General features: G+C 41.4%; 1 protein-coding gene across 2 annotated transcripts in view; it reads right to left on the reverse strand.

Annotated features, from left to right (window-relative positions):
• The window catches only part of PPARG (peroxisome proliferator activated receptor gamma), a 192,563-nt gene that overhangs the window by 76,765 nt on the left and 87,862 nt on the right, over nt 1–27,936 (reverse strand). For both annotated transcript variants that reach the window (XM_069206652.1, XM_069206654.1), the window contains 2 exons: nt 23,401–23,539; nt 1,696–1,895 (listed from right to left, as the gene is read on the reverse strand). In XM_069206652.1, coding sequence (XP_069062753.1) covers nt 1,696–1,895; nt 23,401–23,539 — 339 coding nt within the window. The remainder of the gene's footprint in view (nt 1–1,695; nt 1,896–23,400; nt 23,540–27,936) is intronic.

A 27,936-nucleotide genomic window follows, 5' to 3' on the forward strand; every position in this document is an offset into this window, starting at 1 on the left:
TTCAGTTAGTGCTGAATAGATTGTCATTAAAAATCACTTTGCACTCCTGATCTATGCCAGGCTGGCTAGTTCCTATAAAGGCAACGAGTTGTACTGTCCTAAATCAGATGATTATGGGCACAGCCGTTCCAAGCAAAGCCTCCACACAAGGGCAAAAAACTAGCCAGAATCAAAAGTTTTATCTCGAGGCATACGAAGTCATCAAAGCTCGGCTTCTTCAAGTTTCCACAGCTGAGGGAAAATCCTTTCGAAGTTGTACAAGTTTCACATTTGTTCGAACACATTTTGGGGAAACTATTTGGCAAAAAATAATTTTCTGTATATTGTTTAGTCATAAATCTGAAGACAGGGGTGCAGCTTTCATATTACCAAGGAGGGCCACTTATTCCTTAATAATGCAGTTTAGTGTAAATAATGCATATTACGTCCAAATTTAAAAAAAATCATCAAATTTCATATATAAAATTAATCTTTAACACACTTAAAAGTAGTAGAAAAATATGAACCTGTTATGTAAGTACTCCCAAAATAAATGGTATGCTTTCAACAAGTTGGGCTTTTTTGCTCAATGCCCCTCTATTAAAAACAAGTTCTATAAAAGAAGTCACGCTATTTTCACAATAGTGCAAACTTTAGTTTGCATGAAAAAAAGATGTTGCCAAAGAAGCGAAATTACATCCGGAAATTAACCACCTAACTACATGCCACAGACACACTGCCTCGTAACATCTGCAATAGCACCGCTGATTTCAATCTAAAAAACATGACTGGACAGCACAGACATACTGGATTAATTTGATTGTAAGAGCACCACACACAAAGTCAAATTCGTTGCGGTTTCTTGAACTTGAGTGTAAATTTAGTACTTTTCATATGAGGTTCTCACCGATATGCTTTGGAATGGAAGAGGACCCATTCAATCATCTGCTAATCAAAGGCCTCTCTGCTGAGACTACCAATATGTACAGTGTGTGATATTTTCTCTTACCGAACAGCCTCATACTTCTGACAACTGAACTGGAGCTATCGGCCTACTTAAAGCAAGCATCCACATATCAGATCAGATAGTGAGAGTCTCTGCAACTCAGGGTCGTATAACTGAGCTAGGCAGCCCTTGTTTATCTTCTATGCTTACGAAAAAAAATCGGTTTGAAATGGGTAATTTTAAATTATTCCAGAAGACCAGATGTTTCAAGATCTTACTTTCACCATGCACAATACGACTGCCTGGGTCGTGAATAGCCCTGTCTCTGACACTATACAGCAGGGGTCTCCAAAGTAGGACCAAGAGGGCCAGATCCAAACCAAGCATTTAAAATTACCACTAACTATGTCTATAAGTTCTAGTAACACTGAATGTATGAAAAGTTAACTTTTGGAGATAACCTGGAAATCTGGCATTGGATCCGGCCCACTAGGAGCTAGAACGAAAAACCTTCTATACAGTCACACCAAGTTAAAATGCTTAGTTGACCTTCAATTTCTTGAAAGCTTTCTGTAATTTACAGTACTTTGTATGTTGTGTAGTTTTACGTCTACTGTTGCCTGACTTACCTAAATAATGTTTTCTTTTATGCAAGGTCAGAAAGATGTCATAGCCAACCTCAAAAGAAGAGGTGGGGTATTTTTTTAATTGTAGAAAGACATTGTACTTTACGTAGAGATTAATGAAAAATATATGCAAAGAGAACTAACTGATTTGTCTGTCGTCCTCCCCGTCAAGATGGCCCTCGCCTTGGCCTTTGTCAGAGGGAAAGACTTTTGGTACGAGTCGTACAAGTGCTTGGCAAGGACTCGCAGGTCCGCTGACTCAGGGTTCAGGTGGTCCACGTCGCTTGATATCTCCGCAAGGAGTTTCTCCTTTTCAGCTTGTGGCATGCGTCCAAACCTGATGGCTGAAAAAGAAGAAAACAAAAGCTCATGTTAACCTCACACTCCAAAGGACATACAGGTCTGTGCATTCTAACAGTCCCCTGCCCCCACAGCACCTCTTGGCAGTCTCTGGTTTCGTTATGAGGCACTTGACCTCAGCAAAGTTAGCTGATTTGGAGAGTAAATCTCAAAAGCAGAGAAGCGGAAAACCCACGTCTGGCACTTCCGCCCACCACTCCGCTGCACCACGTGGCATGCTCAGCTCAACTCACAAACAAAATAAAACTTACATGAGTGTCTGTTCTGAGCAATCGCCACCAGCAACCATTCATCAAACTTTTCAAAGGTTTTTTGTTTTTCTGACAATCTCCCAAAGCTGGAGTTTGTTTCAGAAAAGAAGAAAACTAATGACCTTAGCCCTCTGTGGGGTTCTCTCCTAGTGAGTGGGGGATCAGTATTTTCCCTGCTCCTTATTGATGGTTTTTTCATGGGGTTGATGGACTGGGGAAAAAAAAAAAACATTACACTGTCTACCCTAAATACAGTAGTCGGTGTAATATCCTTCTTCTGACACCCCCACTTTGTCGAACCTTCGGAGCAAGACTTAGGGCCTCATTCTGACCTTGGCGGGCGGCGGAGGCTGCCCGCCAAAGTACCGCCGTCAGAATACCGCTGCGCGGTCAAAAGACCGCCGCGGTAATTCTGAGTTTCCCGCTGGGCTGGCGGGCGACCGCCAGGAGGCCGCCCGCCAGCCCAGTGGGAAACCCCCTTCCATGAGGATGCCGGCTCCGAATGGAGCCAGCGGAGTGGAAGGGGTGCGACGGGTGCAGTTGCACCCGTCGCGATTTTCAGTGTCTGCTTGGCAGACACTGAAAATCTTGGTGGGGCCCTGTTAGGGGGCCCCTGCAGTGCCCATGCCAGTGGCATCGGCACTGCAGGGGCCCCCAGGGGCCCCGCGACACCCGTTACCGCCAGCCAGGTTCTGGCGGTCAAAACCGCCAGAGCCAGGCTGGCGGTAAGGGGGTCGGAATCCCCATGGCGGCGCTGCCTGCAGCGCCGCCATGGAGGATTCCCCAGGGCAGCGGGAAACCGGCGGGACACCGCCGGTTTTCAGAATGCCCATGGATGCACCGCCAGCCTGTTGGCGGTGCATCCGCGGTCGTTGGCCTGGCGGTAGCCTACCGCCAGGGTCAGAATGACCCCCTTAGTCCATTGCTAAATGAGGTTGGCGGAACAATGGTTTGGCGGACAGGGTACTCTGTTGCTCCTATAATGGCGTACCTTGGCCACAAAACTCTAAATCGGGCCAATAGCCTGCAGGTATGTAAGTGCAAATCACAGGCAAGTGGCCACAGGTTGCCTGAAGCTTACATTCCTGGTGTACATCTAATGAAATCCGTGTCACCCCTCTCAATAGTAGGGAATGCACTGTAGATTTACGTTCAGGGTTTCAGGGTTTAATTGGTGGACATATGTCTCTATGTATGTGTGGGCTTGGGCATGTCACTTTGTGCATTTACATAAATGCATGTGTCCGTGTGTGTGTGTTCATGCCTGTGTCTGTGAATAAGAGTGTGCATGTGAATGCATGGTCAAATGTGTTACTAGTCTATTAAGATTTCATGTAGGATGGAGTACAGCAACAAATTGAAATTATTCCTGGGTACTCAGTGAACTCATACTGGCCAATCACAATCTATCATGGACTATTTGTGGATGTAATCCTAGCTCACAGTGTTGAATGGTCAAGGTGTTTACTTGCTTTAGTGGGCTCTTCTGCCTTCTTTAGAGTCTTGTTGCTTCTTTAATATGTGGATGAAAAAGTTAATATGCTGAGGACATGAGAAACACAGAATTGTTTTAACCATTGGAGGAACCACAGATCGTCAGGATATTGGTCAATTACTTCTTACAATATTCTGCAGCAGAAGGAGCAGGGCATCCTTTCTACAGCTCTTCAGGACTACAAACGTCTTTGTATACATGTTCTTGGAAAGGAGGGTTTGGAGTGACAATAATTTCACCAATACTCAGAATGGGGATATGGGTAAAGGGGTGGTAAATCTTTTTTAAATGTCCTTAAAAGAAGAAATGAGAAAATCCTTCATACAACCCCCCAAAATATAGTAAGAGATGCTCCACAGGAGTGGTTGGTTCTACAGCCACTTGTCATGATAGATGCCCTGCACAGTTACATTCTGTATTACAAAAAGAGTAACAAGCCACTTTGTAGTTAAATTCTTGCGATATTTTCACAAGAAATTCCACCCATAAAGACTTTAGTAACATCTTGGTAATGGCTGGTCAGGTGTCCTTTTCACCTGCAACTAATTTGTGTGGGTGGTTGCAGGTGGTCGGCATCACCACTTATTTTTGGGGAACAGGACTTATTTTTCATCATGAGACTTTGACGTAGGGCAAGAGAGAAAAAAGCTGAAAAGGGAGAAAGAAGAGAGAAGGGAAAATATGAAAACATTAACAGAGGGAGAAAGCAGGAATGAAAAGGAAACTGCATGTGTAATATAACGAGACAGCAAGTGTATGGTGGTGAAAGAAAAGTGTGTGAAGAGGAATCAATAAAAGGCAGCCTCCGTTTTCAACAACCACAGCATTGAGTAACACTGACAACGAGTTCCCAAGAAAAACCTTGGCACTTCCTGCAACTCTTGGGGTCTGATAATATATAACAAAAGAACCAAGTACCATTCACAACAACAATATACTTCTGGAAGCTTGACAGATATTGGGAGATAAAATGAGCTAGGGTAAAAGACCTCAGAACCACCGAACGGAGGAAAGTTAGGGCTCAAATGAAAGAAATGTCCTTCTCCCTTATGACATCCTCTGATTAGATCATATTCAAGGAACAAAGGGTCATATTTAAGGAAAGTGGCACTGCACAAAGTGCAGCGCCACTTTCCTTGCGCCCCTTAGAATCCCCCTACCACCACTTTGTGTATCTAAGATACGGCTCACCATGCTGCAGGTTAGGGGGAAATAGCATCATTTTTATTGACACTATTTATGTACTCTGCAGGAGTAGTGCCAAAATTTTAGCGCTACTCCTACAGAGTACATAGGGGCCCATTATAAATGATGAAAGCCCTCTTTTAATGCTTGCTTTGAGTAGGCATTTAAAGTGCTGTACAAAATGACGCAAGGAAATCTGTTAGATTTCCTTGCGTCATTTTTCACCCCCCCTAATGGGGTAACCCCCTCCCTTTGCATACATTACGCCTGGCACAGACATAATGTAGTGCAAAGGGTTACAAAATGGTGCAATTCATGCATTGCACCACTTTGTAAATATGGCGCAAGGACTTTGGCCTCATTGGGCCACATTAGCAAAAAAACATGACACTCATGTGAAGCAAGGTGGCGCTAGGGGCATATAAATATGCCCCAAATTAGCTAGACATATTGCTAGGCAAGTGTTCCTCCAAAGTTTTTAAAAAGGTACTGTGCCTCTGTAAGAGAAATCATTTGAAAGTATAGTTTAGCGTAAAAAGGAAGAGGTTGGTATAAGTTACCACAGAAAGGCAGAATTTAATAAAAAAGGGAAAAGAAACACAGATCAACTTCCTAGCATGTGCTTCTAACCAGAGATGCTAGTCAGATAGCCAGTCTGCATGTGATTGTCAACCAGGTGTAAAGCAGCAACAAGCCACAACTTTTGAAAATTAACTGACAAAGAAGGTTTGAAGAAATGTTGTGGTCAGTTAGGCGGAAATAAGTGTGCAACAGCACTGGCAGGTGTACTGTATAGCAGAATATCGCATAAAGAAATATCGTCTAGCATAAATAATGTGTCCTAAATTTTGTTTACAAATCTATTGTTCCGTTGGGTGTAGAATTCCTATTATGAACTGCAATGGGGCAATATTTTAGTAGACTCTATTTATACCATGATATTTATGTCATATGATAAAGTGTCAACAATATTTTGGTACTCTGTTGAGAATTGACACTAATGAAACACGTGCACAATTGGAGTGTTGTATGTCTCAGATTGTGTGAAATGTTATTTTTTATCTGAAATGCCCTCTGTCTGCCTCATGTCAATCTCCACAAACCTAGTCATGTGAGAACTTTTCATCACATAAAGGAAGCCTTGCATTGATCTACTATATTGCCCTTCATATAGTTTACAGACGTTTCTGCTTTTCTTGCTTGCTTGCTATTTCAAGGGTTTCTTTCTTGCAAATTGGCAATCTTTCCTCACAAGTAGTAGTTGGAGCTGAAAATGAATGTGCTGTTTTCTGCTGGTTTAACTTTGAAACCATTTTCCCCAGAACCATGGAACCGGGTATATGTTGCCTATATTTTTCAGGAAGCAACATGCAAAGGCAGGTAAATTCTGACTTTTAACATTCAAACATACATGAAGAACTGTGGGTAGTAGTTGCATAATGCGCAAGAAGTTTGGGAGAGAAAACCTTTATACATTTCTACACAGACACCTCTTTTTTCTCCTGTCCTCTCCTTGCCTCAGTCCTCTTTTTTTCCCTCTTGCACTATCTCCAATCTCTCAATTTTATCCCCTCCTCTCCACTTTTCATCTGTCCCTCCTTATTCTGCCCCCCCGCCACCCGACACATTTTGTTTCTCTTCTCCAAACACACACCCCCGCCCAGTTATTCTGGTTATCAGCCTGAAAAAATGTACAATGTTGGAAACAAGTAACGCCTTGTGATTAATGTGTCATTCGGTCTCAGGGTTCATTTTGCAATACCCACGCTGGAAGATACAGCTCTTGCAAAGTTCCTGCTCCTTACTAGCTGGGTTGCCAACATGGTCTCCTGGAGGGGATCTTGCATGTGGATGTGGCAACCCATACCAGCCGTAACTGGACTTTGGCACATTTCTTAAGACTCTTTTCTGGCTCTTGGGAGCAAGCTCAAGACTGAAGATGAAACAGATGGTGAGCAGTAGACCCATGAGGCCAATTGTTGACCATGCTGTAAAATCCTACGGCATTGTGAGCCAGCAGAGGAGAAAGAAAACTAAAAGGAATAGTAAAGCAGCACATTGTCCAAAACATACATTGGCCGTATGAAGAAATGTAGGCAAACACATTGCTAGTCACCTTTTCCTTAATTGGATACCTTTAATGGGATAAAATATGTTAACAAATTAAACTACAGGAGAATCACCACCATAAGGACACCTATTCAACGTGGAGACAAGATTTCCAGAAATCACTGTTAATGTGCATAAAAAAAACATTCCATACCGGGCCATTCACCTAAAAATACTTTGGCTCACCCATAAATGGCTATTACAGTTGGCTACTCCCTCAATTGTTCCTCTTCCTTGCCTTGCTAATTCTTCGGCACCATATTGCTTTTCTCATTCCATGGCCCCTGATAAAGCTTCAATGGAGGCTTCTGTTATGTTTATACAGTACACTATATTGTCCATTAGGTTTAATTAACAAGGCATTCAAGTTTTTTTCTCCACTTTTCGATAGTTTTCCCTTTCTCAATCACTCAGTCTCTCTCCTATGTATTACATTCTTCTCATATACTTTGCCTCTGCTGTATCTTCCATCCTCACTGACTGGCCGTATAACATCATGTGTCTGCCTTGGCCTCAGTTCTGACTGTGTTATAATAGTTTGTCCTGTCCCATTCTTAGACTGTCACATGGTTGATACTTTCTCTCCCTGAACTCCATTGGCCTAAAGACCCCACTACTAGCTTAAGGAAGTTGTTTCTATTCTCCACTATTGATACCACCGCACTCTCAGACATATCCATGCCATTAAACCTTTCTGCCATTTTTCCCTTACTGGAACCGCAGGAGACCGAAGGCTCTTTCCTGGACATCTGGGTCTGGAATATGGAGGAGGGAAGGAACTGCAGGCGGCTGACAGGGCATCCCCTACTACTATTGGCTAGATTTACAGGTACTATGGGTTTTCGACAGCCTCTTATGCACACTTATGTTTGGTTAGGATATTGCTTTTATCCTCGCTGTTGCCATTTGAGGCCAAACCCAGGCTCGCTGCTGTCATCAGGAGGTGGTTCTGGTGCTGTGGAGCTGAGCCAAGGGATGTACACTCATCTCACTGCAGCCTTATTCATTTCCACAGTGCTGACTCCTCTGACTACTATGCCATCCTACCCTGCCATGGAGAGCTTTGTGTTAAAGCTTACACCCAGCAGACATCATGTGCTTGCCTCTGATGTTTCTTTGATGTGAATGTTTCAGATATAATCTCTTCTATCACACCACTTAAAACAATTACAACATAGTATTAAAACTCAGTAAGTAAACTCAGTGCAACCTTTTTCAGGACATGCACCTTTTAATGCACCCTAACCCCTCCTGTTCACAGATAAGTACTTGAACATAAAACTGGGCCTTTTATTGTTTTATTTATGTTGAAGTTTACATTCATAACAAATCCAGGAGCTGAACTATGCTGTCTCGCTTACATCAATAAATGCAATGGCAGTCTTGCAAGATGTTGCACAGTTGTTGACACCATGTCTACCACTCTATTGGTCTTGTCGAGTGACAGAGTATATTGTTGCCAATACTTGCAGATAAAACGTGTCCTGCACCAGAATATCACCCCTTCGGTGAACGGCGCAAAAGCTAATGACTGCGACCAAGCTCAGCTATCCTGCCTAGACCATCACAACTAAATTGAGAGTAGGGGAGGAGACACCACAAACCACTGATGTATCCTGCAAGCAAATTTGCTCTGTATGTTTTTAACTGAATTGTGCGAGTCATATCGGCTCTAAAATGTAGTCTCAGCGAGTTAACAAGTCTTAGAGAAAACCAGCAGGCCAACAACCTCATGACACACAGAGTAAAATATCTCTCTCTAGGCCACAAAAGTGATAATAATAAAAAAGAACCCGGCAGTGACCTCCCAGAGGTAAAGTGAGTTCAGATAGGCAGTTCCATCGCACGAGATCTGATAAGGTCTTGCATTCTGAATCCTTTCCACACCCAGGCAGCATGATTAACTTGTTTTCTGCCCCTGTTTAGAAAGGGGTTGTTGGAATGGTGTCTGGCCTGTAATTCTACTGGCTAATATGTGCTCTTCAAAGCAGCAGGTCGGCTTCCGTACCATAACTCTTTTTCCCTTAGGGCTCAGCTGTCAACAGAGCACTGTCACTAACACGTAACATCTTGGCGTCCACCACGTGCCCCTGAAAAAGTGCGTGATGTTCAAGTAACATCTTGGCGTCCACCACGTGCCCCTCAAAAAAGTGCGTGATGTTGCATGATGTGAGGCGGTGTCTCGCAGAGTCCCTTAGGGGATAATGAGAACGGTGACATACCCCGATCACCAGGATAGCCCACCCGAGTGGAAGTCTGTGGACATCTCTGAACTGGAGTCAGGGCTCTTTAAGGCATGGGCAAAGCAGGCTCCGGCCAGGGCTCCAGCCTTTTAGGGGCCCCCTGATAGAGCCCACTCTGTTTTGCAGAGAGTATTGATCTGATGACCTTGAATAATTCTAAGATTGTTTTACATACTGTTTTGCTTTGTTTTATGTTTAGTGTGGGTAAGGTGTGAGTGCCTATTTAAGCCATTTTCCGAGAAATGTGTTACATGCAACATCCATTAAAAAGTTTGTTTTTTGATAAATACAGGAACTCACATATGTGAAATGGGAGGGTGTCACATATATTATTTGCACTAATAGTGAGTTGCGGCTGTGTTACAATATTGATAATTCACGTCACGATCCTTGAATATTAGATATAAACACTTTTAGAATGTAAACACATTTAAAATTTGGATCAGTGTGCCTGTACCCTGTGAGTGACCTGGTCGAAGAGGGCTTGAAAGAGCTGAAATTGCATCATAAATTCAAAACTGTTCCTAACAGGAGCACCTCCACCCCACCCCCCCCCACTAAATATGTTTGGCGCAGGGCCCCCAAAATCCTTAAGATGTCCCTGATTGGAGTAACTTTGTTTGTAAGAGATTGACCTGTGTGACCCACTATGTCAGTGACTAGCTAAAAACGTTTATTTTGAGCATGGTAAAACGGCATCTTCTCCAACACGATAGCGAACAATAACAAACCGCTAGCAAGGATGTTCTAAAAAAGTGCTGATAGCGGAGTGTCCAACTAATTGATTTTGTAGTACACGTTTCTCGAGTGGCACAATATGTAATATCAACGTGACTGCATTAATACGCATCTGCGCTTTTATAATATACACCCCCATTTCAAATAATTGCTTCTTGAAGATTAATTTTACACTGATACAAACTTTTCACCCTGTTAGTGGTATGTGCAGATACTAGGAGCCAGGCCTGAAACCAGGAGTTGCTTGAGATAATTTCGGTATCTACTACTCTGAATTCTGAACCACATGGTGCAGCTCATGCCTGCACACATAATTCATTCCAGTACCTTGAAACAGTTCTGCTAGCTGTACACGCGGTACCGAAGAACTAACTATTCTGACTTAAGAATAAATTTAATGTTTGCACAAGAGAAAAATGAAACGTATGGAGATCACACCTCACAACAGACTCAAAAGGACTATTAGTGATTACTACTTTGAAACTGAGGGCCAATCTATCGTGCCAAGGTCACGTTTTTGTGAATCCTCTCATACATTCCTTCATAATTTCTTTCTTCATGTATCTATGAATATTGTACTTCTATAACACAAACCTAGCCAAAAAGCAGCGGATTGCTGTCCATGTTCAAAGACCTAAAGTCAGCGAGTTATAGAGGAGGAAGCTGGGTTGTGGATGTTAAATGTATTGTGATGTAGTTGTCCTTTAAGGAGGTGAGTCTTTAATATTGTCCTAAATTGGAGCAGGGTTGGGGTGGTACTGATGGATATGGGGATGTTGTTCCAGATCCCAGGTGCATAGATAAAAAGGCCTGCAGCATTTTTTGCTTTTTTACGCTTCTTAGTCTGTAGTCGGATAGTATTCTTGCTGCAGTTGTGAAAAGATCCACCAGAGATGGTAGGCTTATCTACAAGATAAGCATAGGTATTGATTGGTCTTTATTGTTTTGTAATTGGTGCAGCATTTTTTGAAGATGGTGTGGGCTGGCACAGGGAACCAATCATGTTCTATCAAGATAGAGTAATGTGATCATATTTTATCAGGCATTGAATGGCTATTGAGGCAGGCTAAGTGTTCCTTTTAGTATCAAGCACATCTCTGATATCCAAACTTCTCACAAAACAAGAACGTTTGTGTTGAAACAGTATAGTTTTAAGCAATATCCAGATGAGAAGAGTTTTTGAGAATGGTGAATCTAGGCAGTACACTGCCAGTGAAGGATGCTGGCTCCAGATGACCCAACAAAACAAAGCGGAGCAACTCAAAGATTCAACTTCTTTGAAGTTTGACGCCTTAACTTGCCGGGGCTTTGACTGGTGCATTTTGTATGTTGTTAATGAAACATTCTTGCCTATGAAGGGTATTCAGACAAGTGGGTATGTGACTGGATCTGGACTCAGGTAAGCTTAGATGCAAATGAGGCCATTTCACAAATTGAGGTTTGTTTTGTAAAATATTATTTGTTAGTCCTGGCATCCTTGGCATAGTTTACCCCCCTAACATTTTGTTTTCAGACCTACTGTTTTGCTGGTCTTAGGACTCTGTATAGTTTACCACTGCTAACCAATGCTAAAGTGCTTGTGCCTTCTCTTTAAAGCATGGTAGAGTTGACTCATACCCAATTGGCATATTTTATTTACCTTGAAGTGCCTAGTAAAGTGTCACTACCTGTTCGCAGAGCCTGTAAATTAATTGCTACCAGTAGACCTACAGCACTGATTGTGCTACCCACTTAAGTAGCCCTTCCAAACATGTCTCAGGCCTGCCATTGCAGCATGTGTGCAGTTTTAAACTGCCCATTTCAACCTTGCAAAATAAATCTCTTGCCAGGCCCCAAACTTCCTTTTAAATACATATGCCACACCTAGGGTAGGCCCTGGACAGGGTGCTGTGTATTCAAAAGGTTGGACATGTACTTTTAGGTTTCACATGTCCTGGTAGTGAAAAGCTCTTTAAATTAGTTTTTCACTACTGCAGGTCCCACCTCTCCCATAGGATAACATTCAAGTTACCTTATTACTTTTAATAAGTTGTAATTTCCAAATAGGAACATGTAACCAGTTCATGATTGTTGCCTTTCAAATTGTAATGAAAAATCCTAACTTACAGTGAAATCGAATTTTAAATTACAATTTTGAAAATACCACCTTTAGAAAGTTGAAATTTCCCTGTCTTAGCCATTTGGTGCCTGTAGTCTGTCTTTGCATCACATGACGGGGAGTAGTTGAAAAAATGCATTTTTGTATTCCTCCTAGGCAGCCACAAACAATAGGGCCATCACTGGCAGGATGGGTGGTAGGAGCTTTGCACAGCCCAACTTACAATGGAATTTGCTGTGCCCTACCTCCACACAAATGACTGTATTCCCCCCTGTACTTATTCTGGAGCCAGGGCCAGGAAGTCGGAGCACCTGTGCACTTCAAAGGCATACCTCTAGAAACTAGTCCCCACTTTAAAATGCACACACAGTATAAATACTAGACCTCAGAACCAACTCTTCAATACACTTCTGGATACTCTGCCAAGATGACTGACTGATGTGCTGCTGAAAGGACTACCAGTCTGCTGGACTGCTACCCTGAAGGACTGCTGCCCTGCTGTGGTGACCTGCTGTGTGCTGTCCTCTTGCCTGGGTGGGAAGAACTGGACCTAAATTGGTTGAACCCAGGACAACCGAAGTGAGTCTAAAGGCTAGTTGGCTGCGTGACTTGAGTCAGGGACAGGACAAAAGGCTCCAACAATCTGGACTCCAGCACCTGGACTCTGCATCTGTTAGTCTCAGCAGTCTCAGTCCTGGACCCTTGGAAGTGGGTATACACTTCTCTGCCAGACTTTTGGAGATCCAGCAGAATGAACACATCTCCTCTGCTGTGCAAGCAACCCTTGGCAGAACTGATGCATCGTTGCTGTATGGATTGGACCCACCGCAAGGACCTGCATCGCTTTTGCAGCCTCTCCGGAACTACTGCTGGATGATGCATCCTCGGTGCAGACTCTCACTTCCCTTATCGACAGAAGCCTCGACAACCGTGCTGGACTCCGCATGACTTTGCACTGCAAGCTCTCATTCACAGGATCCCCAATGATGACATAGGACCACACATCGTAGCCTTGCTGCCCTCTGAACCGACGCATTGCTTTGGCTGCACAACTCATCTTCGACACAGATCCTCAGAGTGCTCTGCAAACCAGGATTTAAGATACTTTGTTCAGCATGCCTAACTTGGTCCCTGTAGCCGGCCTATAATCCATCATGGTCTGCCTGAACTTGTGAATTTGTCCCGGTCTAGCGTGACCAGATATCCACAGTTGGTATTGTGTCCTTCTTAGTGCTATTTTCACCAAAATCTTTAAAATTGCATATCTCTTTTTCTACTGATTGTATTTTTGTTGTTTTGGCTTGTTATATTTATTAAAAAATAATGATATTTTTCCTTTTCGTGTGGTGTTTCTCACTATATTACTATTTGGAGTGTTATTTCTCGTCCCACAATGAAAGATAATCTCTCTTACAAATATTTAACTGTTGCACTAAATCAATTGCGTTGTTATATATTCCATTCCATGCATTGATTGATGAACTGGTAATAGTTCACAGGAGATTGGCAAGTAACGTTGATTCTAATGGAAGACATTGTACTTAATTTCTACATGTGTTTCTATTCTGTGTATGTGCAGCATCCTTCATTATCTAAATATATAGATGACAGCACAAATAACATAATTGATTACATCACCGGTGACATCACATATCAAATAGCCATTCACATTATCAATATAATCACTGACATCACAAACAATTGCTCTTTTCCCCTTTTGTTTTTTGTGTGAATAGAGCTTTGTTTTTTGTATATATACGCACTTCAAATTCTTCAGTTTGCTGCATTTGGTTCTACAGCCTTCCAAATGCAATTAATAAATATGAGGACGTGCACGACTTGTGAGTGTAACTGAAGGAATCTGCTTCTCTACATATTATTTACAAGGGCACACATTTGCTCACAATAGTACCCCGAAGGTGCCTGTGATGTCGTTAGTGAAGTCACTGATGCCATCCTTTGTGATTTCATCTGTGTCACAGGGCTTAGTTATTGAGCAGTGCATTGCAAAAGTTATATGCCTCACAATAAAAACGTTCAATATACTAAGTAGGTGGAGATCAGCCCACCTTTCATGACATTTTACCTACTAGAGCTTGGAATTATGATATATAATAATTATATGTGTCCTCATATTTTATTATACTGGATTATTGCTTTTAGGACATTTTTTCCCATAACCTAGAGGAAAGTGAAGAAACTTCTCTATTTGCTGATTCCCAGGGCATTCTGTCTCCACGTTTATAACTGTACTGGCTCTTGCAAGAAATTCTCATGGATAGCCTTGACTCTTGAGTCTCGAAGTTGTTACTGTAGTTACTGAACAGGAAACAGCTCTGCCGATACATTTTTAGACTATTTTAAAGGAGACAGACTAGACTGACGACAATTTATGATGACCGATGATGCCTCATTTTCATTAATGGGAACTTATTTCATTTGTATTTTTGTCGTTTTCATGTATACCAATGCCAGCGATGTGATGACGTTATCAGTGAAGATGTCTTTCCTTCTCCTCACTGCCAATCAGCAGCTGCAGGCGTCTGACTGACAGTGCAACGAAGAGGCCTGTACAAGTAAGTTGTCATCAGCAGAAAAAGGGCCACAGAAAGATCAATGCACCAAGGGGCGAGAAATTAAGAAGGGTTACAGGTTGTGCACTGATAATCGATAGAGTAATGAGGAGTTGCTATGGAACTCAGTAATTCTGGGTCTGCCTTCCTGGTAGTTCCTCATTGTCCAACTTCCCCTCCCCATACGTTGAAAAACAGCTGGAATATAAGGGGAACAAATGAGATGTTTGTCGAGTTTCCCTGCGTCTTCTAATTTCCGATAAGGCTGATAACTCTAGTACCAGCCCCATCAGGAATTCCAGTGTACTCATAGTGAGCCATGTACATTTCATAAATGCAAAAGAAATTCAAGCTGCATTTTGCACAAAACTCAAAAGAAAGTGAACCTTGACAATACAGTCCATCATAAAGTGCTGCACAGCACATGTTTTTACCTTGTTAGTTGTTCCCCTTAACAGCTAAAATAGATCTATTTCAATTGTTCTGCTGCCTTCGTATGGATCTAATTCCTGGATTAAATATTCTAATGGTCCTAATCAGTTTATATCACAAGAACACACATTTCGCCTTGGAGTCTCTTCTTGAATAGTTGGAGAGTAGGGCCTACGCTGCCTTCTTTCTGCGACGACAAGGATGCTAGTTAAGGATACAATTGAAGTGCTGACTACTTCACCTAGCACTTTTTGGCGTGGATAGCGTGACACGAATCTTCATTAATGCTCTCATCAGTCAGCTGAAATCTGATAACCCATGACACCATCAGCCATCAACCTCCTCGTATGACAGGTCGATACATTCTGCTCAGCAGCAGGCTTACTAAGGATTGGAATGGTGTTTTTCAGGTAGCGCTACTCACACCTTCCACAGCTACGCTTAAATGCAACTCAAACCAACGTTGTGTTTTTATCCCACACAGACTCAAGTGGGCCACGTTGTCAGGCGCAATGTCAATTTGAAATGAATGCACCAACATCCTTGGTCTTTCTCTTGGCTCCCTCAATCATAAGCAGGGGGTGGGCTTAATTTGTATTAGGCTTGCGTAGTTAGCATGAGTTGGGAAGTTTCAGCCTTTATGAAGCTGGGTGAAGTTTTTAGACTTCACCCGGTTTGTTGCATTACTTAGGGAAAATCCCCAGCCTGTTGCAATCTGATGCTTCGTGGTCTGCGATGTTTCCAGCATGTGACATCTTGAAGCAGGAGATCTCTGAAACCTGTGAGTCTCCTACAGTCACAATCTGAAAGTGTGGGAGAGGGCTGCAAGTGATGGTGTGGAAGGATCACAGTGGAAGGATGTCATTGGTTATGGGGACGGTACACAGATGAGGATCTCACCAGAACCTGAATTTCAGGACCAGGAAAGTGAGCAGCACCTGAATCCTTGTGGTAGGTAGGGCATAGAAGAGTGGGTCTCGGAGCAGGGCACAGAGAACATCTGTTATGTGGTGATAGTCCACCCTCTGCCTTGCACACTTTGCAGCAGTGGTAATAGATTTCCGCTGGTGCAAAGGAACACTGAAACTGTTCCTCCTGTTTTTTTTTTTTTTTACAAAAAACCTAGCGAGCTGCGCATTTTTTAGGTTTTTAAAAATCTACTAACTTGCGAGCCTCTTGACTTTGCAAGTTTATACACCCCATACCTGATCCAGGCTCCCACAAATTCCTTCAAACCATTAAGGCTCAAAGAGGAGCCTTCAGATTGCAGTACAATGAAAGTTTGCAACCGCCTATAAGAAAGCATTAAGCAGAACATATTACAAAGAGGGGGAAAAAGGCTAACAAACAGCAATTATTTTTTTCCAAAAGAGGCAAAAGAAAGAGGTAAGAGGTGAGCAAAAACTCCAGTATTACAAACACCGTGAACGTAGTTTTCCAGCACAAACCACCACTGTAATCTTCAAGGAAGTCTTCTTCCATAAGAATATTACAATAAACAATACAAAAAATATAAAACAAGACAAATAGTGTCAGCATCCCTTTTTTAGCAAAATAAAATGAAAGCAAACCACTAACGCATGACACACATGGCCTTCCACAAATCGCTGCCAACTTTGCTATTTTAAGCCATGGGCAATACAGAAATGTAATGCATTATTTTTTTGTCAAATGCAATTTTAATTGTGAAAGACCTTTTTAAGGAAATTAATCATGGTTGAATCGTTTATTGTGGGGGTGTCTGATCTGATTCTGCAACATGATTGTGAAATTAAAACTCTATTTATTTTCCCCACTGAAATCAATTTCCCAAAACCAGGTAATCATGTCAACCAAGTGATGGTATCGTTGGTTTCAGTTACACTGGAGATAAAGTCATTTTATTATTGTGCAGCGCTGTTGGGCTATAACTTTTTGGCCGGTGACACGAGTGCTTTTATACCTTTTTAAAAAGTGAACCTCATATTTGGCAAAGCCACAGCAGAAAATGAGTGTCAATATGTATCAATCCAAGCGACTAGAGGATCACCTTTAAAATGTAAATTAGAAAAATAAACACGTGTTACCATTCTTTCACAAAAAGACATAAAAAGGACATTGCAACTATGTTTGAAATTATTTGTATTGTGCTGGGATTTCCATGGAATTATATAAATATATGCTATATCAATTTATAAACTTTCATCAACATTCAGAATGAGATTATGACTATTCCAAATTGGCCTATAACTTGTTTTATACTTATATACATCTATATCCCACGACTCTTTGTTCTTCTGTGCACTGTTTTTATCTCCCACAAACTGCCACCGACCTATAAAAGTGCCTTTTTAACATGATAATACTGCCGATGCTAAACCTCTAAACTGAAAATGATTATTGCCTTGTACGAGGGTAAACAAGGGCATGTTTTATTTGCCATTTGGCTGCTTGAAAGATTACTGCTGGTACGCACTTCTAATTTGAAATGGAAAGTTCCCGTCTAAAAGCAAATCTGTTACTTTCCAGCCAGTGAACAGTTATCTTTCCGTAGCACTTAGTACTGCACTACGACTGTTTCTAAGCACTTTAGCTAACAGGTGTTACTGTGACCCAGTGTAAGTAATTACGGATCTCTGAAGTATAGAAGGCTGAGTCAGCCTTGCCAAGACTATAAGTGCATGAGCAGCAGATCATAGCAAATGTCAGCAGCAAGCTTTTAACTCACGGAGCCTCCTTGGCAGAAATGGAAATAACGCTGCCAAAATTGTGAACTACCGCACGTGTGAGAGTGCTTTTGTGGCACGTGAAAAGAACGGGAGGGGGTGCAGGGCACCTCTGCATTCACAGAACAGGTACAGCAAGAACAGTTAAGCTCTGCCACTTAATTAGACAATGTAGGGCCTTTAACCAGCAGTCCAGGATGCTGTAACAATAACCCTAAAATCTATAAATGAACAAGATACTTCTCCGGAAAAGGGCATCAGGCCTATTCTTAGGGTGAGATACATGGTTCTGATGTAGGTGTATATGCTTGCTTCTCTGTCTGCCATTGGCTGCTAAGGGGGGCTTCAGTAAGAGCAAGTCATGGCCGTGCTCATGAGGAAGGTGTGGGGATATCTCTGGCATGATCTAGGCGGAAAATAATCTCCTAGGGGAATGTTTATACTTGTTTTGCGCAGAATTTGCGTCATTTTTTTAACATAAATTTGGTGCAAAACTCACTCCATATTTATACTTTGGCTCTAGACCCGTCTAGTGCCAAAGTAATTTTTGGGACGTGGAAACCTACCTTGCGTCAATAAGATGCAAGGTAGGCGTTCCCATGCAAAAAATGACTCTGTGGCCTTAGAACCATATTTATCCCCCTGTGCTAAAATCATGCACGGGGAAGGAGAAGTTTAGATGAAGTTAAGCATTTTGTGCCATATTCTGTCAGCCTTCGGATTTCAATAAGAAAGACTATGTCTAATCTCAATAAGAAATCAATAAGAATAAGAATTTTTATCTTAATTTTAATAATCTTAATTAAAATAAAATCATTTAAAATTAATATGTATAATCTTTATATTCATAATAATAATCATCATCATCATCTTAATGAGAAGAATGGTCCGAATTTGTACCTTTTGGTGCAAAACTGCAGGAATGCAGTTCTGCACCAAAAAGTATAGCACTGGCCTGCGTCATTTTACAATGGCAGCCGGGCGCTGTATTAATAGAATGCCACAAGCCGGTGCTATATTTGGGCTAGTGTTTTAAAAAAGACGCTAGCCGGTGTGGGTGGCAGTAGGGAAGGAGGGGATTGTGTGGAAAAAATGACACTAGCCTGGTTAGAGTAAAAAAAATGCCCCTAACCAGACTAGCGCACAACCACCAAAAACATGACTCCTGTCTTAGGAAAGACAAGAGTCATGCCCACCACCCAAATGGCAAGCACAGGGGACAAGTGCCCCTGGGCATGGCAATTGCACACTGTGCCATGCAGAGAGCCCCAAGTTAGGGCCACCAATGGCAACAAAAAAATTAAAAAATACTTACCTGGACTCACTTGGGATGGGGTCCTCCATCCTCTGGTGTCCCTCTGGTGGGGATGTTCCCAGGGCTTGGGAAGGGCTCCTGTGGACCCATTCCATGGTGTTTAACTATGGAAATGGGTCCACATGTCCCCTAAAGCTTGGTCTGATCCAGTTGTTAAATAATGGTGCTAAGGAAGCTTAGCACCATTATTTAGCCCCGTCTCAAAACCAGTGTGTCATTTTAGCACAGAGGAATAAATATGGAGATATGGGGATAGAACCATTTTTTGAATGGGAAAACCTACCCTGCATCTCACTGACACAAGGTAGGTTCACTCATCCAAAAAACTGTGCAAACTCCTATATTTTGAAGTTAGACATTTTTAACGTCAAAATTTAAATATGGAGTTAGGTTTGCACCGAATTTGCATTAAAAAAATTATGCAAATTTAGCACCAAAGGAGTATAAATATTGGCCTCCGTCTAATCGATTTGTGAAGCAAAACATTAGACTCAATCTCGTAAGTAAACTACTGGTCTTTGATTATATACAAGGTTTGTGCAGCTCCACCCAAGAGTGCAACTTTTTTTGTTTTTGCGAAAGCATTCAAAATTACTGAATGATTCGCATGCTCTTCCTTTTCGAGTTCTGTTAACATTTGGAAAGAGAAACTGAAAGTAAAAACATGCATCAGGAATTAGAACTATTCATTTACAATTGTGATAGCTATTTTAAGGACACATATTTGTAGACAGCAAAGATCTTTACAGAGGAATGATTGGAGCCCAAGATAATAATATCAAAGAATAAAAATTATGAATGCACGCTTTTGCTGAGTTTGTTGATATAAAAATATTTACGCTTTGTGGTCAGATGTTGTTCAGCAAAGCATTTCTGTACTTTAAACAAACACTATAAAAATTGCTCTTGAGCAGTGTGAGCATCTGATCTACACCCCCCATCCCCGGCTGTGCTGTAGTGAATAATGACACCAGTGACAAGGTGACAATGAGTGTGTGGAGTTGTGATTTTTTTAAAGCCTTCTGAAATGCCTACAGAGATTTAGAAACCTTTTGAGGCTTCATTTTTAGGTTGATCGTGCAAACCCTTTGACCTGTTGTAATCTATCCGTTGACTCTTAGCCATGCCCACCGAACTCCCTTCACTTTCACTCTTTCATGGGTTTGCCTTTCAAAAATTCTTTGCTATCATTGGTAAATGCTTTACGTTTGTCCCTCCATGGGGCAGTTTTGTTACCGCCTTGGCCATCGACCCTGTTACATGGATAATTTCACTTTTGCAAATATATTTGACTGCGATCAAACTTCTTTTTCATTTTGTGTCTCTCCTTCGTGTTCATGCTCATGGCGGCCATGGCTCTTTGAATCGGCTCGCTAATGTCAACTGTTTTACTTTTCATTTTCAATTTATGTGGTAAGAAAAGTTCTGTTAGGAATTTACAATGCTTATAGCCTTAACTCGAGCAAAAGCGAGACCCACTGCATTGCAAATACTTGTTTCACTTTGTAGCATCTGTGTGTCAATCAAGAACGTTTGCTGCACTACTCTTATAATGCTACAACCTGTAAACATGTTTTCAACACTTACTGCTCACATTGCAATTTAACTCTGGGCTCAAAGGACTAGAGTGCTACCCATCCACAAAGTTATTCAAAGCCTCGACAGGGGTGGTAGGCACTATATTAAACTGCAAAACAACACTTAACCTTAATTATCAAGAATAAAATGGTTCTGCATAACATACCGCTAGTTGTTAGGCTGTGGAGGCCGTATGATGATACTGTACATGGTGTAACATAATCCGTGGTACTACCAAGCCTCTGCTGGGCAATTCCAAGTTTTAACTACAATGTGCAATAACACGTGGAAAGAGGTGCACCGTAATGCACCGTTTTAGTATGTTTTTCCCAAATTCAGAATGGTTTTCCTGGCATATTTCAACCTGCATTTCGAAAGTGGTTATGTGCCTGGAAATACAAGGATGGTTGTACTCATGTTTCAGAAAAAAAACGGATTAAGCTCAAACCGAATCATTGCTGCACCTGGAATCAGCCGTCATTGTTCTTTTTCAGTGCACCACCATTGTGCAATGAAAAGCTCTGCGGAAAATAAACTTGCAGAGAAATACTTCGCATACGTTTTCCAGTATTCTAAGGTTCAATTGGAGTGAAAAAACACATTTCAATAAGCAAGGAAAATTTAATTGCAGGGAAAAAAAACTTGGCAAATTTAAACTGAAAATGTGCACTTGGAAAAGGACGAAAATCAGAAACCTTGCAAGCAAAAACACAATTCCACACCCCAAGGCCTTGCACATATGAAGAAATGGATGCGGTGATATCTTTATGTTCGAAGCCCGTAAACAGGGCAATTTATTTAGAGGAAACAAGCTTTTTAGCTTTATAGCTTGATACTGTATATTACACGAATGCTCTTCTTTTATTGTGCCATCGACACCGGAGTTGTAAAAGTGTTTGCAAGCCGGGGCATGCCATCAAATCAGTGAATGAGTAGCCCCATAAAAGATCCTTGGGGAATGTTATATTGCAATGTGAGCTGACTGCATGCCAGGAAACCAGTGCCCTGGCACTACAGATTGCTCCTAGAGTGACCTTGACAATGGTGAAAGGATGAGTGCAGAGGGTGGGCTCTGTGCCAAGGGAGTTTGCCTATTTGTTAACCTCCTTCACCCCGAGCATGTGTAAGCAGTCAATAATGGGCGTGCAAGGCACCTTAATTGGTGACTGTGCACGTTTAGCTGAGTTTGTAAAACAAAAGGCTCAACTTTCATATGCAATATTTTCACATTTATCTAAAAAAGATGAAGAGGTCACAGCCTCGATCTCCTGTGGAGAACTGACCATTACCTCCACTTGCTTGTACTTGAACTGAGCATACTTATTATTCTACCGCCAGCTGTAGTAAGTTATGCACGTCGAGGTAATGGCCAAGTCTGATTTAGGGGGCCAGGCCCATTTAGAGGTCAGTTAAGATTACCTGATTAGTCCATGTCCTCAGGGACACAATTTATCAGGCCTGGGATTTCATTTAACAAATCGATTGCATTATAGATGTTGAATCCTTATTTCAGCCCAAGAAAGTAAATTTAACTAAAATACGAGTAAATAGTAATACGAAAAAATAGAACTCCAGGGCCTATGATAACCTGCTCTCAAATATATGGAGCTATTTGGTAACTTTAAGAAAGCTGATGTTAAGTTATCAAGGTAATGGGGATTTACCTACAAAAAATTGTCTCTGTCCTTCTGGATACAACTGAGGTGTGTTTTAGGCCTGAAGAATCAGTAAAGCACAGAGAGAACTAAGATGAAGGGGATCTTGTGCCTTTTTAATTGTCAAAAACAATATATATCGGCGGGTGGGGTGGGTGAGTGTTTTTACTCAAAGAGATGTTGTCTTGGTTTTCAGACCTATGATTCTGCACATCAATATTCTGCAAAACTCAAATGTATATGAATTTTCCATGAATAAGATTGTTGTTGATAAGTGTGGTCTGTTCCTCACATTTTGCTTCTGCCAAAAACAGCATAAACCATGGGGTACTGGGCCAGCACACTTCAGTCACTGGTTGTCTTGCATTATGAGTACCTGTATTTTACCTGTTCACATGTACACAGTCACAAAAAAATAAGAGCACTTTAGAGCCAAAGATGATTTTCCAACACTTTGCCAGTGGTTTTTCCTTTTTTTCTTTTTGGTTTAGTTGTTTCTATGTGTTTGTACATATAGTAATTCAAAGCCAATAATATATTTTATTTATTCCAAGAAGCATCATGTTTTCCTATACTGTGCATTAAAAATAAAAAAGGATTCTGCCTGCTAACACCTGCACTGTTAAATTAAATTTATTTGCAATTATTATCTTTTTTAATTTGCAATTTTTACTGCAGGCATCCGGCTGCAAAATGTAGGGGGGCATGTTTTATGTTTTTCTATTTTTTTTCTTTTTTACTTGCATCAAAATATATTTAAATTATAACCACTGTGCCAGCTTGCCAGAACGAGGGTCGGACTAACCAGGCAGTGCCGAATGGTCTGGCCTGACAGATCAGTGTGTGTGCAGTTTTTTTAGCAGTTGTTGGGCAGTTTTATGGCCAGATGAGCCAGTTTTTACTTTTGATTTCCCTTAGATTACCACTTTTTTAACTGTCTGTTTTCCCTAATGTGGGCCATTTTTATTTTGGTGCCAGAGCCTATTTATGTCCCAGTTCGACCCTGTCTAGAGCTTGATTTTAGGGGTGAATAAGCTACAGTAATAGGAATGCCCTATTTTCTGGACGATTAAACCTCGCATTGGTTGCAGCAGGTCTCGCTGTGTACTCACCATTATGTGACATGCCAGCTGACAGGCACTTCTGGAACCGGCAGTACTGGCATTTGTTTCTGCTTTTCTTGTGTATTCTGCAGTTCAGGTCGCACCGGTCGTAAATTAGCTTTAATCTAATTGTTCGTCTGAAGAAGCCCTAAAAGACAAAGGTAGATATGAAAAACAAACCAACCAGGACGTGAAAAAGCCCAGACTCCTCCTAGGCGCAAATATAAGCATACATGTGCATGTTCCCCAATGTCCTCGAGCGAGCTGCAGTAAATGTGAGTGCACTTTTAAGTTTTGTTCATTAGTTAGAATACACATTTTGACAAAAAGATGGAACAATTTATTAAACAGGCTGCTCCATTTGTAAGCAAAGTATTAAAAATAAATGGTGATCAAGCTAGGGATGGCTGTTGCAGCCACGTGGGGGGGTGGGGTGCTTCGGTGAAATAACCTGACTAACTGGAAGTCGGCAAGGTCCAGCCCAGGGTTAGAGAGCAAAGCGGTCTCCCAAACATCTCTCCCACTGTTTCAGGTCCACCCACTGCACCTCAGCACCATGCACTGTCTGACCCAAGAAGTATGGTTTATTGACATCAGGGCAGCAGTGGCTCAGAGCCAGCAGCTAAAAAAAAAAACAATATTTGATTATTATTTTATTTTTCAGCTGCTGACTGAGCCAGCGTGTGCAGGCCCGGGCCATGGGAGGGGGGAACAGGAGTGGAGTAGTGGTGTGCACTTAAGTGCGCAAGTCAGTTTGGCCGGCTGTTCTAGGCTGACTGAACAGACATGCGCAGTTAGGTTTCTCCAACCCAGCTGTATTGCACAGCCAGGTTGGAGAAACAGCACAGCCTGAGCGAGCAGTAAATCAGCCCGCTCATGCGAATCGCTGTGCTGCTCTCATGCTTGGTAATAGAATGAGAGCAGTGGGGGGATTGCTCAGGGAGTTTCTGATGCTGTCTCAGGGACTGCTGGGACCAGGAAGCATAGGAGACCGAGGCGTCCTGGAGCACCAGAAAAGTTTTTTTATTTTTTATTGATTAAACTTCCTCTGCGCTACCCCGTGCCCCCTCCACCCACCCACCTCTTTTAATTTGTGCCGGCTGCCACTGCAGCAGGAAGTAAATAGGGGAGTATGTGCCAGACCAGAAAGTCAGATACATGGGCCAAGTTTGGGAGCCAAGGAGGTGCACAAATGGACACTTATCAGGTACAAAAACTAAGAGGCAAATTAAAAAATAAGTCACGCAACACAGTGCAACAACTAATGGGCTGAATTTAATCAAAGAAAGGGAGCAGAACAGCTCCTTATCTAGTAGGTTCTGACACTCTTCCTCCCTCGCCTTGTAGTGGTACACGTTTGGCTGCTATGCACCACAACCACAGCCTTACAAGGGAACTATTCCAGTGCAAAATACTATTTCTAGTCATAGTTTAAAACTCTTACAAGTTTGCATGTGTCCTTTAAAGTACAGCACACATGCAAACTTGGACAAGTTTGGAGAAAAGCAAACTTTTGTCCAACCTTAAGCCAGCTTCAAGGAGGCATACAATTTTGCGCAAATCCCTGTCTGTCAATGTTAGTAAGTACAGATGTGCATAATAATAATAATAATAATCCACCGGTGGTAGCACGAGAGTGCCTGTGCCACCCATGGTGCCCCCTCTTGTTGCAACGTAGGACATACTCTGTTTAGGGCTACTTTCCAAGTAAGTCCCAATACAGCAATGTAAGTGTAAGCAAAGCTGGGCCTAGATTGAAAATCAGAGTGAACATTGAAAACATAATTTTCTGTCCAATTTTATCAAGTTTATAGTATAAGAATAATGCAGAGGCCCAAGTCACAGAATATGTGATTACACTACTTTTGGTTAATATCTTTTCTAAAAGGTACTTAAAAGACAAAGCGCTTTATCTTTTTTTCATTGCAATCATGTTCTTAGATCATTAGCAATAATGCTCTTTGAACTTGTGTTGTTTCTGGAAATAATTCACCCTTTTCTGCATCTTATTCCTTTAATTTGAGTTATTTTATAATTCTTTATAAGGTGACATACATTTCACAACGTGATATCAATGTGTGGGGTTTTAAACATCACCTTATAAAATAGAACAATAAGGAGTAACAGGATAAAATGGACCGAACTTGGACAATGTCCTCAAACCAAACGCTGAACTTGAAAAAAAGCGCACCATGTCCTGAGATAAGGAGAAAAAGAACTGCATAAAACCAAATAGAAATAAAACTGACATGATTTGAATATTCAGTTGTTTGCCTGAACTCCCTTAAGGTTGCCTGGCTCGAGAAGAAGGAGTAGGCAGTAATCTTTGCCCATGCATTGAGTCCAGAAAATTGAACTCAGTATTGGGCTGAAAACTCAGAGCAAGAACCTGGATTGATTCTGTTGCTCAAAGTGGTCTGTGCAGGAACAGGAGAGGTTTGCACTTTTGTATTTTATTTATTGATGTTTTCCATGAACGTAAACCAGCACACTACAACAATCCACGTGTCAATGTAGTAACATCACAAACCACTAGGCCTCCAAACTTACAAAAAAGTAATGTAATGCAGAGCAGCGACTGGACCAATACTCAACCCTTAACCCATGTATATACTGAAGACGTGATACTGTTCCATGGTAACTCTATACAAACAAAAAGCAACAGCTACTAAACGAATCAAACTAATAAAAACTATTCCACTCTTGCATGTTAATGACCTTAGTTACATTAGTTTAAGCTGCATGGGGTTGCATCTAGTGAAATATTTTTGGCAATTACCTCAGCTAGGGTCTGCATCTTGAATATCAATCTCACCAAATCGATGTAACACAACATCGAGGACAAAATATTGAAAGAACATATATTGACAGGTAAGTCTAGAATTTCTATACTTAACTCCACATATGTGTACCTACGTAATGCATATATGTGAAGTTCGGAATAGCAAATCTATACTTCCCGATATGCACTTACCTTTTGATATTTTGACCCTCGATATTCTGTGCTAAATATTCTTGTACTACAACATGCTCAGATTGATATTCATTAGTAGAATCTTCCCCAGATACCTCTATTTGGATCCCCTGTGTGGTATCATGAGTGTTAGAGCAATAATGTTGAGCTAGTGGTCTTTCATGGGAAAGAAGCAGGAGCTTCTTGGTATTAGTAAATTAAAGTATGGTGTTTTGGCTTGCAAGATGGTACACTATAGCAAGCAAAATTGTGTGCTGAGTTATCACTCACTGCTTACTGCTGTGGAGATCTGAAGGCTACAAGTTGAAAACCAGCCATTGACGATTCAGTCTGCCATGTTGCTGGAGTCACAAACTGAATACCATGAGATTTGATATTAGTGCAATCTTTTCTTTACAGCCCTTAGGCATGGCACGCTGAGTAAGAACATTTTGCTATATGAAAAAAAGTTATTCATTTGTTTTTCTTCAATGCAGCCCCTTTACGGAAATGTTCCGGATATTGGCAACGCGACTGAGTATAGTGAGAAAAAGCATTTAAAGGGCCAAAGGATGAAATGCTACTTAAACGCATAAAATTCAGAGTATTTAGAAGAAAAAATACATTTACGAGTTATAAAGAGGTAAAGTTTTCAGCCCTGCATGAATAATGTTGAGAGTAATTTGCAGTTTCAAGAAGGATAAGCAAGTGAAACACGCTATCGTTGAGTTAGAGCAGATATGACCATTTTGGATGCTAAGGGAATAACAAATATTTTATTTTGCCAGTTGTTTAATCTATGATTCGTAGATTTGTTTGGATTAGGAAACATACTGGATTAGATCCTTTCTGAGAGATCAGTAGGAAAGTTGGGAGATTGTTACTCAGACCCAACTAAAATGAACTGTGGAACCTCTTACATCGCTTTTCATGCTCATTTATGTCTGTATGCAACCTCTACTCCACATTATGGAGTGATGTGTATGGACTTCAGTTCCAGGCTGGTGCTGCTGACATATATCTTCTGAATGGGAAATGTTCTTTGAGACCAAAGCTCAGTTAAATGATTCCTGCTTGAAAGGCTTTTGCCCTCAGATCATAAAAATCAATAAATTGTTGCTTAGATTTACAAAGATTTTGCATCAGATTTCCAACACTTTTTTGACCTGATGCAAAATGTTGGTTATTGCGAAGCTATGCATGTCAATTTGAGTTGCTCAGTAAGAAAAAAAGTAACACAACAGGGTATTGGACTGCCTTGTGTATTTTGCGGCATGAATTTTGAAGCAAAGCCACATTTACAAAGAGTTGTAGACATTGGTTTGCGCCAAAAGTGTGCACCTGATTGAGGCTTGCATATGGAGGAGAATTTTCATTATTTCTCTTTGTAATTTCTTCTTTGCATGTGAGCTGCATTCCGCAATACACACTCAAATAGGAAAAAGCATCTAAGGATAATTTTTGTGCAGGAAATTATCTCTTCCAGCTCAGAAAATACCTTGACCATAATGCACTATGGACAAGGATGCCTGCATTGGCTCTAAGCAGCCCATTGTGTGTCAGTGCAGGGAAAAAGTAAAACAGTTTTTTAA

Source organism: Pleurodeles waltl, chromosome 9 (genome assembly GCF_031143425.1).
Source record: "Pleurodeles waltl isolate 20211129_DDA chromosome 9, aPleWal1.hap1.20221129, whole genome shotgun sequence".
Classification (NCBI taxonomy): Eukaryota; Metazoa; Chordata; class Amphibia; order Caudata; family Salamandridae; genus Pleurodeles; species Pleurodeles waltl.